Source organism: Bufo bufo, chromosome 7 (genome assembly GCF_905171765.1).
Source record: "Bufo bufo chromosome 7, aBufBuf1.1, whole genome shotgun sequence".
NCBI classification, from domain to species: Eukaryota; Metazoa; Chordata; class Amphibia; order Anura; family Bufonidae; genus Bufo; species Bufo bufo.
In genome coordinates, this window is record NC_053395.1 from 222,532,082 (window position 1) to 222,552,331 (window position 20,250).

General features: G+C 45.4%; 1 protein-coding gene across 1 annotated transcript in view; it reads right to left on the minus strand.

Moving 5' to 3' along the window:
• Positions 1-20,250, minus strand: part of VIL1 (villin 1) — a 37,680-nt gene that overhangs the window by 9,397 nt on the left and 8,033 nt on the right. The window contains 11 exon segments of the mRNA XM_040441265.1: positions 92-229; positions 586-686; positions 931-1,084; positions 1,211-1,309; positions 2,947-3,025; positions 4,957-5,159; positions 5,518-5,628; positions 6,378-6,486; positions 7,191-7,387; positions 8,026-8,100; positions 10,589-10,699. Coding sequence (XP_040297199.1) covers positions 92-229; positions 586-686; positions 931-1,084; positions 1,211-1,309; positions 2,947-3,025; positions 4,957-5,159; positions 5,518-5,628; positions 6,378-6,486; positions 7,191-7,387; positions 8,026-8,100; positions 10,589-10,663 — 1,341 coding nt within the window. The 5' untranslated portion in view covers positions 10,664-10,699.

Genomic DNA, 20,250 nt, shown 5'->3' on the forward strand with positions numbered 1-20,250 from the left:
CTTTTGAATTCCCATTATAAAACAGGTAGATAGATAGATAGATAGATAGATAATGTGATTGACAGGAAATAGATCTGTCTCCCTTTCTCACCTGCCATATGTAGAGGATATAATGGTACTTATTGTTCACCAGGTACTTGTACAGAATCAGGTAACAGTCCCCACCATAGAAGTGTCCGACCCATTGCTTCTCCACAGGCACCAGCTCCAGGTCCTCGATCCTGTAGACCTGTAGGCGCAGACATGGCAGATATAATCCTGCCGTACACCTGAGGGAGCCCAGGGTAATGCAGCCATCAGTGATCGGTAGGACCCACCCCAGGGACATGGCGGACTTTACTGTCTCCATGGTGCTTCACCACAATATCAAAACATCCCAACCCGACCGGTCTGATTTTTGACAGACATTAATCTGCCGTCAGTCATTGTTCAATCATCGATGAAATGGATAAAATCCTCTGTTTCAGCAGACTGTAATCTCGTGAGTACGGCCAGCTGTAGTCTACGAAGAAAGAACCGCCAACCGAACACCCAAGGGGAAGGCAAACCTGGTCAGGGAGGGTTCTGTGCACCGTATATTATTACCTCTGCTTCTCCAGATCCATCATCCACCATCTTCTGCTGGGCGGCCACCTCAGGTTTGGCGTGCATCGAGGCCGCATCAAACTTCACTTGCTCCACTTTGGCTGCATTGTAAGATTAGACATGGATGAAACCCAGCCCTGACCATCGTCATCATCATCATGGATAGGTCACTGCCCCCCTCAAGATCAGCGCCACCCTCCACTGAAATACTCTGTGCTGCTGCAGACCCTGATCTTCTCACCTCTTAATTATAACACATGATCTGCACATGTCCTTCCTAAAATACTCTGTACTGCTGTGCCAATAAATCCACCCCCTCCCCCACCACGTTTGTAATGTACTTACCCACTTTACCAACGGAGCTTGTTTTTCCGAGCCCAACAGTCTGATCCTTTGTGGTCCATTTTTGGAAAAGCTGCTTGAATACGGCTGACTCGGCCCCATCGTTCTGCACCTCGACGTTCGTGGACGGGGGGTAGTTCTTGGCTTTGATAAAATTCTGTTAAGGTGAAAGAAAAAGAGCAAATCTAAGAAGAGCAGCGACAGGGGCCCCAGATCATATGTACAAGGCGCAGACGACACGTAACACGGGGTGATGTCCACCCCACGTCAGGACCGCACTCACCAGCGCCCTCTGCATGGCCGCCTGCTTCTCCTCCTTTGATGCATTTTTTCCTTTCCATACAAAGATCTTTATTCCACCCTGATCCAAGATATAGCAGTCCTGCCAGGAGCAAGAAATATGGATGTTATCTATCTATCTATGTATCTATCTATCTATCTATCTATCTATCTATCTATCTATCTATCTATCTATCTATCTATCTATCTATCTATCTATCTATCGTATCTATCTTATATCTGTAACACCCCAGGGTGGTGTTACCACTACTGCACCCTGCTACTATCTCTAATGGGCTAATATAATGTCATCTTATGTATGTCTTTCCAGGTCCTCCACAATGTGAATTCATAATCTTGTTATGTAACTGCTTATTACATGTAATGTGCCTGGTTCACCAGCAGGTGGCAGCGTAAATGGCAGAGCTATTATTACAGAGAATGGAACTCACCATTCCATTCTCTCCCCTTTGGGCAGAAGTGGGCCAGTCCTGCTTGCTACCAGAAAGAAGGTGGGGCAGTTCTAGTTTGTTCTGGTTGAGACTCCATGTTGGAGCTGCCAGGATTCTAACCTACTTTTTGGCTGAACATAAGTCCGACTACAAGAGTGAAGTGCAGCATAAAGAGGAAACAAAGACTCCAAGTCAGCTTGTCAGTACAGCAGAGTGAGAGAAGGATATAGCACAGTTGAGTTTGCCTGCCAGTTTAATGCTAAAGCCTGCTGGAACCAAGACAAAGCCTGAAACAGTTTTGAAAAATGTTTATTCAAGTAAAGCTGCCATTGAACTTCATCTCAAGGTCTGGACTCAAGTTATTTCTTCAAATCCCTCAATTATTCCCCCTATTTATTGCTTCGGAGCCAAAGCCTGGGGTCCAGCTATATCCAGGTAGGAGCACCGTGACACATAAAGAGACATTTTAGTCTACTTTCACACTGGCGTTTTGGCTTTCCGTTTGTGAGATCCGTTCAGGGCTCAGCGGTCCAAAACAGATCAGTTTTGCCCTAATGCATTCTGAATGGAAAAGGATCCCCTCAGAATGCATCAGTTTGCCTCCGTTCCGTCTCCATTCCAGTCTGGAGGCTGCTTGCAGCGTTTTGGTGTCCGTCTGACGAAACTGAGCCAAACTGATCCATTCTGACACACAATGTAGGTCAATGGGGACGGATCCGTTTTCTATGACACAATCTGGCACAATAGAAAACGGATCCGTCCTCCATTGACTTTCAATGGTGTTCAAGACGGATCCGTCTTTTCTATGTTAAAGATAATACAAACGATCTGTTCTGAACGGATGCAGGCGGTTGTATTTTCTGAACGGATCAGTCTGTGCAGATCCATGACGGATCCGCACCAAACGCGAGTGTGGAAGTAGCCTTAGGCCGCAACATTCCTACACCTGGACTGGCGATATAGGAGGGCCCTGGGGCGCGACCGCCCGATGCATATCTATCTATCTATCTATCTATCTATCTATCTATAGTATCTATCTATCTCATATCTAATATCTATCTGTCCATCTCTCTATCTAATCTATCTATACCAGGCATGCTCAACCTGTGGCCCTCCAGCTGTTGCAAAACTACAACTCCCATCATTCCTGGACAGCCTACAGAAGGGCATGGTGGGAGTTGTAGTTTTGCAACAGCTGGAGGGCTGCAGGTTGAGCATTCCTGATCTATAGTATCTATCTACTGTATCTATCTGTCTGTCTGTCTATCTCAGTGGGTAGAGGACTCACATCATGGCTCAGCAGATCTTGGGTTAATGGTTTGGTGGCCACTTCTTGCACCATCAGGTTTCCGTTGTTGTCTGTTACTCTGAGTAAGAAAGTGGAGATAAAAAGAATCAATCTGAAATGTTTCCTTCCTTACTGCGGAGGATTTTGAGTACAAACTGTTTTTACTTTCTCCCCTCAAATAACAATGACCTGGAGACCACTGCTGCTAAAATAACTACTAAGAGGAGTTCCGCCATAAAGGGAACATGCCATCTGAGAATGACCTGCTGTTCAACCAGACATATTGCCTGGTAGGGTTGATCATGCTGATTAAAACGATACCTTTGTTACATCTATCAGTAGAACTGTTGCTGAGATGTCTGTATTTATAGTAATATGCAAATGAACTGGTTTGAGCACCAGGGGGCTGGTTGGTGCCCTTGGAGCACTGTTGTTGTTTTTTTACACCCCTCTGCTCTCAACATTCCCCCCTCCCTTTGTTTGATTGTCTATCCCTGTCAATCAAGAAGGAGGGGAAGTGAGGGGTGTTACAAAAGTAGTGCTCCAAGGGCTCAAGCCGACCCCCTACTAAAATCGCAGGTATCTTACCAATAGTTTATATAATCAGCATGATCAACCCTATCAGGCAGCATGTCTGGTTTAATAGGGTTGATCATGTTGACAGATGCTCTTTAAATCACATTTTTATGTTAAACATATATACAGTATATATTTTTAGAATTCTTGGTGATTTTTGTTTTCATCTTCCATGTCACCAAAATGAAAACTTTGAACACAAGCCGCATACCTTTAGCTTCTTATCTCAATGGGAGCGAGATTACGACGGCGGATGAGAAACGCCTGGGTCAACACATTTGTCCAGTGGCAAGAACAGTAGTCGCAGGGATACTACAACTCCCACAATGCCCTGCTGTAGGCTGATAGCTGTAGGCTGTTCGGGCATGCTGGGAGTTGTAGTTTTGCAACAGCTGGAGGGCCGCAGGTTGAGCATGCCTGCGTAGTAGAAATCAGAGCTGACTCTCCCCCTTGTAACCCAGTGGCAGCTGAAATGTGATCAGGTCTACAGATTAGAACGAATAGCAGGTCCCCCTCACCTATTCCACAGGAAACGATGTAGACACCTTGCTTTAAGCGATTAGTTCAAAGGTCGGAGCCTTACAGATCGATAGTCCCTTGTGTGAGATGGGGAACCCACTAAATCTCCATTATAAGCCCCCCTACCCCTCTGACACCCCCCTAAGTTGGTGTCGTTTATTCTGTCAATGTATCACATAATTATGTCTCTGCATAATGCCTTGTCTTTTATGTAGACTCTCCATTGTCTTAATGATAATTGCAACTATAATACGTGTATAAAACTCCTGTATTTGAGACATTCCACGTCCAGTGGCATGACAGAACATCAATGTGAGATTATGTAAAGTTTGTCATTTTGATGTCTTTAATAAAAAAAAATTGAAAACTAAAAAGCAAAAATTTTGCAGTTTTCTCACTGAGCCCCAGGCCTAATAATATTTTAAGACTTCCAGTTCTGTACAGATCACTTTTCAGTAGTCATCTCATCATCACCACAGGCAGGATTGTAAAGACAGATATGACCTTTGTATAGATAACACAGGATCGTGCATTCACAATAGGTGATATCACAGCTTATCTACTCCCCCTCCCTGCCTAGAAAAACCTCCCATCAAAGTCAACGAGATCCCCTCTGTCCATTGCGTCTGTGGCCCATGAGGCTACTTGACTTATTTTAGGCGTAGTAGTCAGTGTGAAAACTGCAGAATTTTAAGATTTGTTTTTTTAAATCTAGATAAGAAAATGGAAAATTAAAAAATATTTAACATAAAAACTTGATTTAAACAACATTTTGTGATGTCACATTCGCTTTAAGGCAGGTATATTTTCTGAGTTGTTACAATGTAGACACCGTACTGTAACAGGTAGTACAGGAAACATAAAGAACATACAGACAGCCATGATCTCTGGGGGGGCAGGGGGGTTGTCACTTACTGATACAACTTTATTGCTCCTGCTGCTGCACTGTCCACTACATCATCAGATATTGGCGGTTTTATTCCTGTTCTCTGGCCCAGGATGTGCATAAGAATCTCCATCAGTTTCGGGGACGCTTCCTCGTTATCACCTTCAACCACGTAGACATGGGTGCGCCCGCCACGTTCACGATCACGGATGTCTTTTGCCAAGTTCATACCCTAAAACAATTCAACACTGAAATACCTATCTACGGCGGGCGTCCCATAGGAGAAACCCACTGGTGCTATGGTATTTAGCGGATTGGGACATTTAAAGGGATTTTCCAATTTTAGTTACGGGACCTGAAAATTCGAACAGACCGCATACAATGGTTCAATGTTTCAGTGCCCCAGCTCGTAGACCTCCCATGATGCTGCTGTGTCGCCTGAAAATTTTTGCAAGGCAGCTCATATCGTTAACAGGCGGAATCACAACTAGGGAACGGTCTGCACTGCAACATGTCGGCCACCATATTATTCCTCAGCAGTAAGACACTAGAGGGCGCCCTTTCTTCCTCCTGTTCTCGGATCCCCTTACCCTCAGTCTCTCCATCCTGTTGCTGTCCGGCCCGTTCCACTGGATAATCAGCTTCCCCAGATCTACCAGGAAGACATCACCGGTATTAAAGCTGCTCCATTGGAGAGGGACCTAGAAGAGGGACGACACAAAGGTCAGGGCTTTATCTCTTGCAGCAAATTTTTCCTACACCATATAAACTGGAAGTGAACCCTTTGAACTGGGGGAGAAAGAATGAATTAAAGGGGTACTCTAGCTAACAAAATGAGAAAAAAAATCTGATGAGTAATGCAGGCTGAGATGAGGAATGGCATGGGCTGCCGAGCTATATTCCCTATTGTACTGGTTGGCAGGATTTGGTCTTCTGACTACACTCGCCAATCAGAGGGCGTGTATATTTTTGCAATCATTTTTTTATACCTCCAGTGCATCTACAATATCAAATGAAGCGACTTTGCACATCGCAGTGATTAAAAATCTCCAACCGTTTTGTGTCTAAAGCTCCTTCGCAGCCCTGAGCGTTCCCACGGCAACAGACTACAAACAAAACCTTGTGTAGTCAGATCCTGACGTTACGTGACCCTCTTCTTGATGGACGGATCGGAGTGACACATGACTGCAGGATCAGACCGCACAGGGTTTGTTTGTAGTCTGTAACCATGGAGACACAAAGACTGCACAGTAGCCGTATACACAGAATGGCAGTTGTAATTTTTTATTTTTTTTGCAAAGTTGCTTCAAATAACATTTTTGGTGTTCCTGAGCAATAGAAAATGGTTGCAAAAGTATTCACGCCCCCTAAACCATGATAAGTTTTGTGGTATTATATTGCACGTCTCATCTCCAAACATCAGACTTTTCATGGCGATAATATCACTCGCCTCTCCAGCCAAAACGTTCTTCTTCCCCTTGACATGTAGCAGACGTTTTATGTTGTACGTGTTCGTCTCCACCTGCTTCATTCCAGAGGCCGCTCCGCCATTCTTATATCTGATATAAAGAGGAGTATTACGTAAGTAGTTTTCCCGCCGCTAGATCTTTAAATTTCAAGGTACAGTTCAACATTTTTTTTTTTGCTTCTGCTGCTGTTAAAGGGCATCTGTCAGCAGTTTTGTACCTATGACACTGGCTGACCTGTTACATGTGCGCTCGGCAGCTGAAGGCATCTGTGTTGGTCCCATGTTCATATGTGTCCGCATTGCTGAGAAAAATGAAGTTACAAAATATGCAAATTAGCCTCTAGGAGCAAAGGGGGCGTTGTCATTACACCTAGAGGTTCTGCTCTCTCTGCAACTGCCGCGCCCTCTGCACTTTGATTGACAGGGCCAGGCAGACGTGATGACATTTGCACTGCCTGGTCCTGTCAATGAAAGTGCAGAGGGCACAGCAGTTGCATAGAGAGCTGAGCCTCTAGGTGTAATGGTAACGCCCCCGTTGCTCCTAGAGGCTCATTTGCATATACAAAAACATAATTTTTCTCAGCAATGCAGACACATATGAACATGGGACCAACACAGATGCCTTCAGCTGCCAAGTGCACATGTAACAGGTCAGCCGGTGTCATAGACACAAAACTGCAGCCCACACTCCAGACCACGGAGCGTGGAACTTTGTCTTACACATGTGGATCCTCCCCCGGTGGTCGGCACTCAATTGAATGTAGGTAAGGCGGATGCCATGTTGATCATACTCACACTATGCCTTGTTTGAAATATCCCTTAAATGCATCACTCTCATATCCCTGGACCTCCCGGTGCTGGATAGCGACTCCCCCCAGGTGGCTATCCATCTGTGTGGTGTAAATGGCCGCTGCTCCCTGCTCATCCACAGAGGAATTATTCCCGATCCAGAAGTGGACGTCATATGAGAAGTTATTGCTCGTCTTATGCGTCTGTCATGGAAAAATACAGATGGAATTTACTGGAAGACGGGGGGGGGGGGGTCATTTATAAAACTGGTACAGTTATTTGGACAAGAGGCGGACTAGACATTAAGTCTGGATCAGATGAGAACTGTGGATTTTATATTGAAAACTTCTGCAATTTTCTAATAGATTTTATATTTCACATCCTAACTATTTTCAAGACATCTGCTTCCTGTCAGGGAATGTGGATATGGAGAAGTTGATACAATTGTATCCAGCTGCTTAACCAATGATCTGTAAGCTGAACACAGCAGCAGCAGCTGTAGGCATCTCTCTGGTAGTTTGCTACAATGTATCAGTCAGGAGTCCAGGATGTTTTGCTCACAGAGGATTTTCTACACTGGATAGAATTGTATCCATTTCTCAGCTGAGAGGAGTATTCCTTATGTGCAGGTTTACCTATTCTGAATGTAAATGCGTCTTCACTTCACTGACAGCAAACAAAGATCATGAAAATGGCAGTTTTCCTGGATACAGTGATTGAGATTTATTGACATGAAATCAAACTCCCCCTTTAAAGCTAGGGCGTCTCTGGGGGAACGCTGGGCTGGTACATAAGCATCATGCTAAGGGTAAGGAACTCCTTTAATGAAGGCTGTACTCACCATGAGGAGGACATAACAATCACCCTCAAAGAAGTTTCCATTGGATTTTTCTGGAACAGGAACCATCTCCATGTTCTAAGAGCAGAGTTCAGAAACGAAAGGTCAAAGAAGATGAAAAATCTATAGGCAACACTTGGAGTGAACCTAAGACCTTCACTATAGTAAATGGAGTAATGGTGAACACAATCAGGGACATGGGGAAGTGCAGGTAGAGGAGTATGGTCCATGTGTCTCCATATCTAGACAGGGAACACACAAAATCCTTCTTCCTCAAATGTGATACTATAAAGCCATTAGAGATTGGGGACAGAGCAGCACTGGAGAGCAGGGACTGGGGAACTAAATATCTGGATACCAGGGACTGAAGCACAAAATTAATGGACACCATGGACAGGAGCATCAAACCACAGGACGCCATGTACAAAAGCATCAAACCACTGGAAACCATGGACAGGAACATCAAACCACAGGACACCATGGACAGGAGCATCAAACCACTGGGCACCATGTACAAGAGCAGCAAACCACAGGGCACCATGTAAAAGAGCATCAAATCACTGGACATGAGCATCAAACCACTGGACACCATGCACAAGAGCATCAAACCAATGGACACCATGTACAAGAACAGCAAACCACAGGGCACCATGTACAGAAACATCAAACCACTGGACACCATGGACAGGAACATCAAACAACAGGACACCATGTACAGGAGCATCAAACCATTGGACACCATGTACAAGGGCATCAAACCACTGGACACCATGTACAAGAGCAGCAAACCACAGGGCACCATGTACAAGAGCATCAAACCACAGGGCACCATGTACAAGAGCATCAAACCACTGGACACTATGAACAGGAACATCAAACCACTGGACACCATGTACAAGAGCATCAAACCACTGGACACCATGTACAAGAGCATCAAACCACTGGACACCATGTACAAGAGCAGCAAACCACAGGGCACCATGTACAAGAGGATCAAACCACAGGGCACCATGTACAGAAACATCAAACCACTGGACACCATGGACAGGAACATCAAACAACAGGACACCATGTACAGGAGCATCAAACCATTGGACACCATGTACAAGGGCATCAAACCACTGGACACCATGTACAAGAGCAGCAAACCACAGGGCACCATGTACAAGAGCATCAAACCACAGGGCACCATGTACAAGAGCATCAAACCACTGGACACCATGTACAAGAGCATCAAACCACTGGACACCATGTACAAGAGCATCAAACCACTGGACACCATGAACAGGAACATCAAACCACTGGACACCATGTACAAGAGCATCAAACCACTGGACACCATGTACAAGAGCATCAAACCACTGGACACCATGTACAAGAGCATCAAACCACTGGACACCATGTACAAGAGCATCAAACCACTGGACACCATGTACAAGAGCATCAAACCACTGGACACCATGTACAAGAGCATCAAACCACTAGACACCATGTACAAGAGCATCAAACCACTGGACACCATGTACAAGAACAGCAAACCACAGGGCACCATGTACAGAAACATCAAACCACAGGGCACCATGTACAGAAACATCAAACCACTGGACACCATGGACAGGAACATTAAACAACAGGACACCATGTACAGGAGCATCAAACCATTGGACACCATGTACAAGGGCATCAAACCACTGGACACCATGTACAAGAGCATCAAACCACTGGACACCATGAACAGGAACATCAAACCACTGGACACCATGTACAAGAGCATCAAACCACTGGACACCATGTACAAGAGCATCAAACCACTGGACACCATGTACAAGAGCATCAAACCACTGGACACCATGTACAAGAGCATCAAACCACTGGACACCATGGACAGGAGCATCAAACCACTGGACACCATGGACAGGAGCATCAAACCACTGGACACCATGTACAAGAGCATCAAACCACTGGACACCATGTACAAGAGCATCAAACCACTGGACACCATGGACAAGAGCATCAAACCACTGGACACCATGGACAAGAGCATCAAACCACTGGACACCATGTACAAGAGCATCAAACCACTGGACACCATGGACAGGAGCTTTAAACCACTGGACACCATGTACAAGAGCAGCAAACCACTGGACACCATGTACAAGAGCAGCAAACCACTGGACACCATGTACAAGAGCAGCAAACCACTGGACACCATGTACAAGAGCAGCAAACCACTGGACACCATGGACAGGAACATAAAACAACAGGACACCATGTACAAGAGCAGCAAACCACTGAACACCAGGGACAGGAATATCAAACACTTGACACCATGCACAGGAGCATCAAACCACTGGACACCAGGGACAAGAGCACCACATCACTGGACACCATGTAAAGTTGCACCAAACCTCTAAACAAAATAGACAGGAGGACCAAACTCCTGAACACAATGGACGGGAGGACCAAACCCCTGAACACAATGGACTGGGCACTAAACAAAGAGAATTTAATGTCTCCCTGCCAGAGTTCTTGATAACAATATGACAATACAAATAATAGTGGTTACCTCTATTCTCCAGATCTGCAGTCCTGGGGTGGTTTTATTCAGGGTCTTGGTTACTTTTTCGGTCAGTTCTGCCATTTTGGAAGATTATGGGATCACAAGTTACCTGGGAACCTGAAAAGAGGATACAGGGCATGAAACCTGGCATCAGTAACGAGTACAGATAACATAGAACATGCGGGTGTATACAGTGTGTGGTACATAGTAAAACACTGAACAGACCCTCCTTCCTAAAGGGATGGGGGTTTATACAGTTCTGCTAAAATAGTGCCTACAAGGGTTTGGCTGAGGCAGGTACTTCTCAATTTCTCATCACCTTCTGTTCCTCATTAGTGTTGGGCGCGAATATTCGAATCGCAAATATTAATCGCGAATATCGGCACTTGGAGAATTCACAAATATTTAGAATATAGTGATATATATTCGGAATTTCGAATATTCTAGATTTCTTTTCATCAGTAACCTCCCTTCTTGCTTGTGGGCCAATGAGAAGGCTGCAATGTCTTTGTCTGAGCTTAGCAACATCCCTAGCAACCAATAGGAAAGTTGCCGACCCCTTACAATATAAGAACCTCCCCAGCAGCCCTTGTATGCAGTATTTTGCAGATCTGAGACAGAGAGCAGTGACATTGCTGTGCTCTGTGCTTTCCTGTGTAATTACATTAGATAGTTAGTTAGCTCATATATATATAATACAGATAGTCAGTGTAGGTTAGATAGTGATATAGTGTAGCTGTCCATACATACATAGCGCTGTGATGTCACAAGTTCACAACAATACTTAGTGCACCAATCACTAATAGGTAGTCAGACCTGTTGACATGTGAAGTTGCACGTAGTGCGCCAAAATATTCTCATCATTGGTGCCGATTTCGCAATCGCGAATATATTGGAGCACTGTATCTGCATATAAAGCTATCGTAATGTTCTGCCGTGCCGACCATTTTCTCCAGTCTCAGGAAACTTCTAGCAGCTTGAAAAATGTAGCTATAGTGACCCACGCCTGTATTTCGCGCGCATTAAGCAAATATTACATTGACGATTTTTCGCGATCACGAAAATAATCTCGAAATCACGAATATATGACGAATATTCTACCAAATATTTGCGAAACATCGTGAATTCGAAGATTGTCCCTGCCGCTCATCGCTATTCTTCATTAGTGTTAAGCACCAATATTCTAATCACAAATTTTTATCGCGAATATGGGCACTTTGAGAATTCGCGAAGATCTAGAATTTAATGCTATATCTTCATAATAGCGAATATTCTAGATTTTTTTTAATCACTAAATAAACCTATAATCTTTTCTCACTTATTGCTATATATAGCTTCTCTTAATCCTTATCATGCTATCTATCATCCAAACCTTCTTATGCTTTATAGTTATTATTTTACCTATCATTAATAAACTTTTATTATAAGTATTTTCCTACCTATTGTTAATCATTTCTTTTTATAGATACTATATTATTTTTGAAATAAATCATTACCTGTGTTTCCCCAAAAATAAGCCCTACCCCCATAATAAGCCCTAGCGCTATTTTGCAGGGGTTTTGGAGTAGGCTTAAAATATAAGCCCTACTCCAAAAATAAGCCCTAGATACGGCCGTATTTTATTTTATATAAAGGGAAGGTGGGGGAAATGTGCTCACTAATGGCTCCTGAGCTGCCATGAAACTGGGCGGGCAGCGCGGCACTAAGCAGCACCTGACGGGCGGGCTGGCAGCTTCACTAAATGCTAAATTATGCCGGCAGCCCGCGCTTCCCTTCACTTTCACGTTGGGCGAGCTGGCGGCTTCTCCGTATGCCCTGTACTGCCGCCAGCCCGCAAGTTCTTACTTACATGAAGGAGGCAGCAGGAGGATCTCCCTACATCTCTCCCGTGCCGTATCTGCTCTCCCTGGTACCGTAGATTGCTGCCTAGGTCCCTTGGGTAAGGACAGCTCAGGGGCAATATACGGTAACAGAATAAAAAATGTGTGGAAAATATGTCTATAACCCCCCTCATCCATAATAATGCACCCATGTACTGCAGTATATGGGTGCATTCCTATGGATTAGGGGGATTATAGTCCTACTTAATATAAACACTGTCCAGGGACTGCTCTGTATTGGCATGTGTCCATATAAAATATGTCCATGGAGCCAAAATAAGCCCTAACCCTTTTTTCAGAGATTTTTATTTTATATAAGACCCTGTCTTATTTTCGGAGAAACACAGTACCTGTAACACACAATGAACAACATATAACAGACATTCACACAAAGGCTGTATGCCAAAAGCCGGGTATGTGCAAGCCAACAACCTATCCATGAGACAGGCACAGTCAGCATACCTTACAATGGCAGCCTTGTGCACTATGAGACATTTAAAACCAGCTCTCATCTGACTAAGAGCCAGTGAGCCCTCAAAGTTGCTTGATTTGAGTTGGATGGCTTGGGGGACCTGCGCACCTAGATCATTATCATTAGGCCTCCTGCACACGACCGTTGTGTGCACCCGTGGCCGTTGTGCCGTTTTCCGTTTTTTTTCGCGGACCCATTGACTTTCAATGGGTCCGTGGAAAAAACTGAAAATGCACCGTTTTGCAGCCGCATCCGTGATCCGTGTTTCATGGCCGTGAAAAAAATAAGACCTGTCCTATTTTTTTCACGGCCAACGGTTCACGGACCCATTCAAGTCAATGGGTCCGTGAAAGAACACGGATGCACACAAGATTGGCATCCGTGTCCGTGATCCGTGGCCGTAGGTTAGTTTTTATACAGACGGATCCGAAGATCCGTCTGCATAAAGCTTTTTCAAAGCTGAGTTTTCACTTTGTGAAAACTCAGAACCGACAGTATATTCTAACACAGAAGCGTTACCCATGGTGATGGGGACGCTTCTAGTTAGAATACACTACAAACTGTGTACAAGACTGCCCCCTGCTGCCTGGCAGCACCCGATCTCTTACAGGGGGCCGTGATCAGCACAATTAACCCCTTCAGGTGCGGCACCTGAAAGGGTTAAATGTACTATCATATCCCCCTGTAAGAGATCAGGGCTGCCAGGCAGCAGGGGGCAGACCCCCCCCCCCCCTCCCCAGTTTGAATATCATTGATGGCCAGTGCGGCCCCCCCCCCCTATTGTAATTATTCGTTGGTGGCACAGTGTGCGCCCCCCCTCCCTCCCTCTATTGTAATAATTCGTTGGTGGCACAGTGTGCGCCCCCCATCGGCCCCCCCTCCCTCTATAGCATTAACAACATTGGTGGCCAGTGTGCGGCCTCCCATCTCCCCCCCCCCCCCATCATCATTGGTGGCAGCGGAGTTCCGATCGGAGTCCCAGTTTAATCGCTGGGGCTCCGATCGGTAACCATGGCAACCAGGACGCTACTACAGTCCTGGTTGCCATGGTTACATAGCAATAGTACAATAGTAGAAAATTCATACTTACCGGCTGCTGCGATGTTCGTGTCCGGCCGGGAGCTCCACCTACTGGTAAGTGACAGCCTCAGGTCTGTGCGGCGCATTGCTAAATGAACTGTCACTTACCAGTAGGAGGAGCTCCCGCCGGACACGAACATCGCAGCTCCCAGGTAAGTATGAATCTTTTACTATTGTACTATTGCTAGTAACCCGCTGCCACCAATGATCGGGAGGGGGGGGGGGGGAGATGGGAGGCCGCACACTGGCCACCAATGTTGTTAATGCTATAGAGGGAGGGGGGGGGGCGATGGGGGGCGCACACTGTGCCACCAACGATTTATTACAATAGAGGGAGGAAGGGGGGGGGGGGCGGGGGGGGCGCACACTGTGCCACCAACGATTTATTACAATAGAGGGAGGAAGGGGGGGGGGGCGCACACTGTGCCACCAACGAATTATTACAATAGAGGGAGGAAGGGGGGGGGGCGCACTGGCCACCAATGATATTCAAACTGGGGAGGGGGGGGGGGTCTGCCCCCTGCTGCCTGGCAGCCCTGATCTCTTACAGGGGGATATGATAGTACAATTAACCCCTTCAGGTGCGGCACTTGAGGGGTTAATTGTGCTGATCACGGCCCCCTGTAAAAGATCGGATGCTGCTAGGCAGCAGGGGGCAGTCATGTACACAGTTTGTAGTATATTCTAACTAGAAGCGTCCCCATCACCATGGGAACGCCTCTGTGTTAGAATATACTGTCGGAAATGAGGTTTCACGATCTAACTCATATCCGACAGTATATTCTAACATAGGGGCGTTCCCATGGTGATGGGGACGCTTCAAGTTAAAATATACCATCGGATTGGAGAAAACTCCGATCCGAGGGTATAAAAGGGACTCCAGACTTTACATTGAAAGTCAATAGGGACGGATCCGTTTGAAATGGCACCATATTGTGTCAACGTCAAACGGATCCGTCCCCATTGACTTGCATTGTAATTCAGGACGGATCCGTTTGGCTCCGCACGGCCAGGCGGACACCAAAACGACTTTTTTTTCATGTCCGTGGATCCTCCAAAAATCAAGGAAGACCCACGGACATGAAAAAAAAGTCGTTTTGGTGTCCGCCTGGCCGTGCGGAGCCAAACGGATCCGTCCTGAATTACAATGCAAGTCAATGGGACGGATCCGTTTGACGTTGACACAATATGGTGCCATTTCAAACGGATCCGTCCCCATTGACTTTCAATGTAAAGTCTGGAGTCCCTTTTATACCATTGGATCGGAGTTTTCTCCAATCCGATGGTATATTTTAACTTGAAGCGTCCCCATCACCATGGGAACGCCTCTATGTTAGAATATACTGTCGGATATGAGTTAGATCGTGAAACCTCATTTCCGACAGTATATTCTAACACAGAGGCGTTCCTATGGTGATGGGGACGCTTCTAGTTAGAATATACTACAAACTGTGTACATGACTGCCCCCTGCTGCCTAGAAGCATCCGATCTCTTACAGGGGGCTGTGATCAGCACAATTAACCCTTCAGGTGCCGCACCTGAAGGGGTTAATTGTGCTATCATATCCCCCTGTAAGAGATCAGGGCTGCCAGGTAGCAGGGGGCAGACCCCCCCCCTCCCCAGTTTGAATATCATTGGTGGCCAGTGCGGCCCCCCCCCCCCTTCCATTGTAATAATTCCTTGGTGGCACAGTGTGCGCCCCCCGCCCCCCCCCCCTTCCTCCCTCTATTGTAATAAATCGTTGGTGGCACAGTGTGCGCCCCCCCCCTTCCTCCCTCTATTGTAATAAATCGTTGGTGGCACAGTGTGCGCCCCCCATCGGCCCCCCCCTCCCTCTATAGCATTAACAACATTGGTGGCCAGTGTGCGGCCTCCCATCTCCCCCCCCCCCCCCCCCGATCATTGGTGGCAGCGGGTTACTAGCAATAGTACAATAGTAAAAGATTCATACTTACCTGGGAGCTGCAATGTTCGTGTCCGGCCGGGAGCTCCTCCTACTGGTAAGTGACAGTTCATTTAGCAATGCGCCGCACAGACCTGAGGCTGTCACTTACCAGTAGGTGGAGCTCCCGGCCGGACACGAACATCGCAGCAGCCGGTAAGTATGAATCTTCTACTATTGTACTATTGCTATGTAACCATGGCAACCAGGACTGTAGTAGCGTCCTGGTTGCCATGGTTACCGATCGGAGCCCCAGCGATTAAACTGGGACTCCGATCGGAACTCCGCTGCCACCAATGATCGGGGGGGGGGGGGGGGAGATGGGAGGCCGCACACTGGCCACCAATGTTGTTAATGCTATAGAGGGAGGGGGGGCCAATGGGGGGCGCACACTGTGCCACCAAGGAATTATTACAATAGAGGGAGGGAGGGGGGGGGGGCGCACACTGTGCCACCAACGAATAATTACAATAGAGGGGGGGGGGGCCGCACTGGCCATCAATGATATTCAAACTGGGGAGGGGGGGGGGGGGGGGGTCTGCCCCCTGCTGCCTGGCAGCCCTGATCTCTTACAGGGGGATATGATAGTACAATTAACCCTTTCAGGTGCCGCACCTGAAGGGGTTAATTGTGCTGATCACGGCCCCCTGTAAGAGATCGGGTGCTGCCAGGCAGCAGGGGGCAGTCTTGTACACAGTTTGTAGTGTATTCTAACTAGAAGCGTCCCCATCACCATGGGAACGCTTCTGTGTTAGAATATACTGCTGCAAAACGGTGCATTTTCAGTTTTTTCCACGGACCCATTGAAAGTCAATGGGTCCGCGAAAAAAAACGGAAAACGGCACAACGGCCACGGGTGCGCACAACGGTCGTGTGCAGGAGACCTGAGGGTGACAAAAATAGTAAATGATTATTTTTTGGATGCCAGCTAACTCTTCTCTCACTGCTTAGGAGTGCTGCATACAAATTTTTCAGTTTTCTAATTGTCCTAATATTATATTCAATAACCTTTCTATACTGTTTTGTCATGTAAACTCATTTGCATAAACTTGGGCATATGGGAAAGACATTTTCGGAATCCACAGGTAGGATGACAAGATCCACTTCCTTCAAAAGAAAGGAGGCCCCTGGACTTGCATCCAATGAGAAGAGGAGAACCTTCTTTGAGAAGAAGGGAGGTACACAACAGGATACCTCGAAGGTAATTTATCTCTCTCAGCATGTTCTATCTGCAGTGGATATACTGTATCGGTGTTTACTTTTTCTCCTTGTGCCTCTTTTGATCACTTTACAGCGGTGAAGGATTTACACATCTTCGCTCGCTCGTTACTTTTTATAAGGTGGCATTATAAAGAGGAGGACACCGGTATTATTTTTTCCACTAAAGAGGAACAAGAAGCTGTGCGGGTATTGGAAGAACTATTGGATGAAAATGAACAAGTCAGAGACGATGAGATTCCATCATCAATTAGATGCAAGTCTAATAAATTTCCACCTCTCTCGCTATGTCCATCAATTGATCTTTATGTCAAGTTAGTATCTAGGGAATTGACAGATATCTCTACATCCATATCCAGGGATAATTTGTCAAAGGCACAACGTGTGAGCTTGAAGAAACTGTCCAAACTTCCTGTATTCAAACCTTCAGACAAAGGAGGAAATATTGTGATCTGGCCCCATTCATTATATAATAAGAAGGCATATAGGCAATTAAGAAATAAACAATGTTATAAAAAAACTTACATTCAATCCATTGCATTTATTTGAAGGAAGCATGAAACTGATTTTGGACAAAGCCTTGGACGAGGATGTGATATCTAAGTCCCTATGATGCCTTAATTGTGAAGGAACCTACCGTACCGACCCTATATCTTTTACCAAAGATTCATAAGAACGAAAGTTTATTTAGACTCACAATTTAAGGGCATAGTGATCAATCTACCATTCTACGTACAGGACACCACCGACTTCTTGCGTAGAGTCGATGGCATTCATTTGGAAGATGACATGTACCTAGTTACTTGTGATGTGGAATCTCTATACAGTATACCAGGATCAGGATGGTATCCAGGCGGTGGAATTCTTTTTAGAGAGAGAGAGAATGTGAATGAGGGTAAGAAAACATTTTTGGTGTCCCCTGTGGGAAATGTATAGGATGTACTAATATGTAAAGGGCGACTGAGTTTTGTTATGTTACTGGTGAACGGGTGTTTAAAATCACACATCGATTGACTTGCTCAAGTACAGCAGTGATACATTATGCGAGATGTCCATGTTCGAAGGTACAGTACAGACCAAAAGTTTGGACACACCTTCTCATTCAAAGAGTTTTCTTTATTTTCATGACTATGAAGGCATCAAAACTATGAATTACCACATGTGGAATTATATACATAACAAACAAGTGTGAAACAACTGAAAATATGTCATATTCTAGGTTCTTCAAAGTAGCCACCTTTTTCTTTGATTACTGCTTTGCACACTCTTGGCATTATCTTGATGAGCTTCAAGAGGTAGTCCCCTGAAATGGTTTTCACTTCACAGGTGTGCCCTGTCAGGTTTAATAAGTGGGATTTCTTGCCTTATAAATGGGGTTGGGACCATCAGTTGCGTTGAGGAGAAGTCAGGTGGATACACAGCTGATAGTCCTACTGAATAGACTGTTAGAATTTGTATTATGGCAAGAAAAAAGGAGCTAAGTAAAGAAAAACCAGTGGCCATCATTACTTTAAGAAATGAAGGTCAGTCAGTCAGCCGAAAAATTGGGAAAACTTTGAAAGTAAGGGCTATTTGACCATGAAGGAGAGTGATGGGGTGCTGCGCCAGATGACCTGGCCTCCACAGTCACCGGACCTGAACCCAATCGAGATGGTTTGGGGTGAGCTGGACCGCAGAGTGAAGGCAAAAGGGCCAACAAGTGCTAAGCATCTCTGGGAACTCCTTCAAGACTGTTGGAAGACCATTTCAGGGGACTACCTCTTGAAGCTCATCAAGAGAATGCCAAGAGTGTGCAAAGCAGTAATCAAAGCAAAAGGTGGCTACTTTGAAGAACCTAGAACATGACATATTTTCAGTTGTTTCACACTTGTTTGTTATGTATATAATTCCACATGTGTTAATTCATAGTTTTGATGCCTTCATAGTCATGAAAATAAAGAAAACTCTTTGAATGAGAAGGTGTGTCCAAACTTTTGGTCTGTACTGTATATGTGGGTCTTACCACAAGAGAGTTGAAAGTCCGTGGAGCATGTTCGCGATATCTCGGCTGCTCTTAATGAGAGGGACGTGATGAGTTTGAAGCCTGTTGCCAGACATTTCAAAATGCATCATGATTGCGACCCCAAGGGTCTGAAGGTTCGGGGGATAGATTGTATACCCAAAAGTGTTCGTGGTGGAAACATATCCAAGAAACTTGCTCAATTTGAATGTAAATGGATTTGGAAACTTAACACATTGCGTCAATGTGACTCAATGAATCTTCTGTCTTTTCATCTTTCCTATAGGCTTTCCTTGGTCGGCATACATTGTTTTTAATGGTTTTCAATATGAATGGTTGTTTATTTATTTGATTTATTTAATTAGCGTCATCATTGCATGTAATTAATCACCTTCCACCTTAGGTTTGGTTGTGGATAAAGTGCTGGACCCTAGAATCATTTAGTGCGCACACACATCTCTTGATCACGTTATATGTTTACAACACCTCACTTTTATTACATCACAATAATTTTTCGTATGTCAAAAATTTATTTTTATTTTTCATTTAACACTATCATGTTTATATCATCAATTTTTACAAGATAACCTCGTGGCACCCTGCTTGGTTTTGTCGCTACTGGATGTCGGGTTCCCATCCCGTTATATCAAATGATAGAGAACTCCAGCAATATGCGATGCAATAAGAAGGATTTTTTTAGTTGAAGGTGCGGCAATTTTACACGTGACGTTTCGGCCATAAACATAGGCCTTCATCAGACTAAAGCCGCTTTCTGATACTGCCTGGGCGGTGCTGGTGATCGGGTAATGCGCAGAAATTATCTGCTGCTTTGAAGAATCAGACGCTGCATTCATAATTTTAGTAGTGCGAGGGCTTTAGAGTATTAATATGCAGTTTCTGGTCTTTTTCTTTTCTTTCTTTTTTGTCTTTTTCCTTGGCGCTGCTATGCAGTCCTGCGCGTGCGCTTTTTTGTATTCTGATGCCATCGACATATCCCCGAAAATCTCGCGGGATGTGCCGGTGTCATCATGTGACGCGATGAGGTCACATGACCAAGGAGTCATGTGATGTCTCGC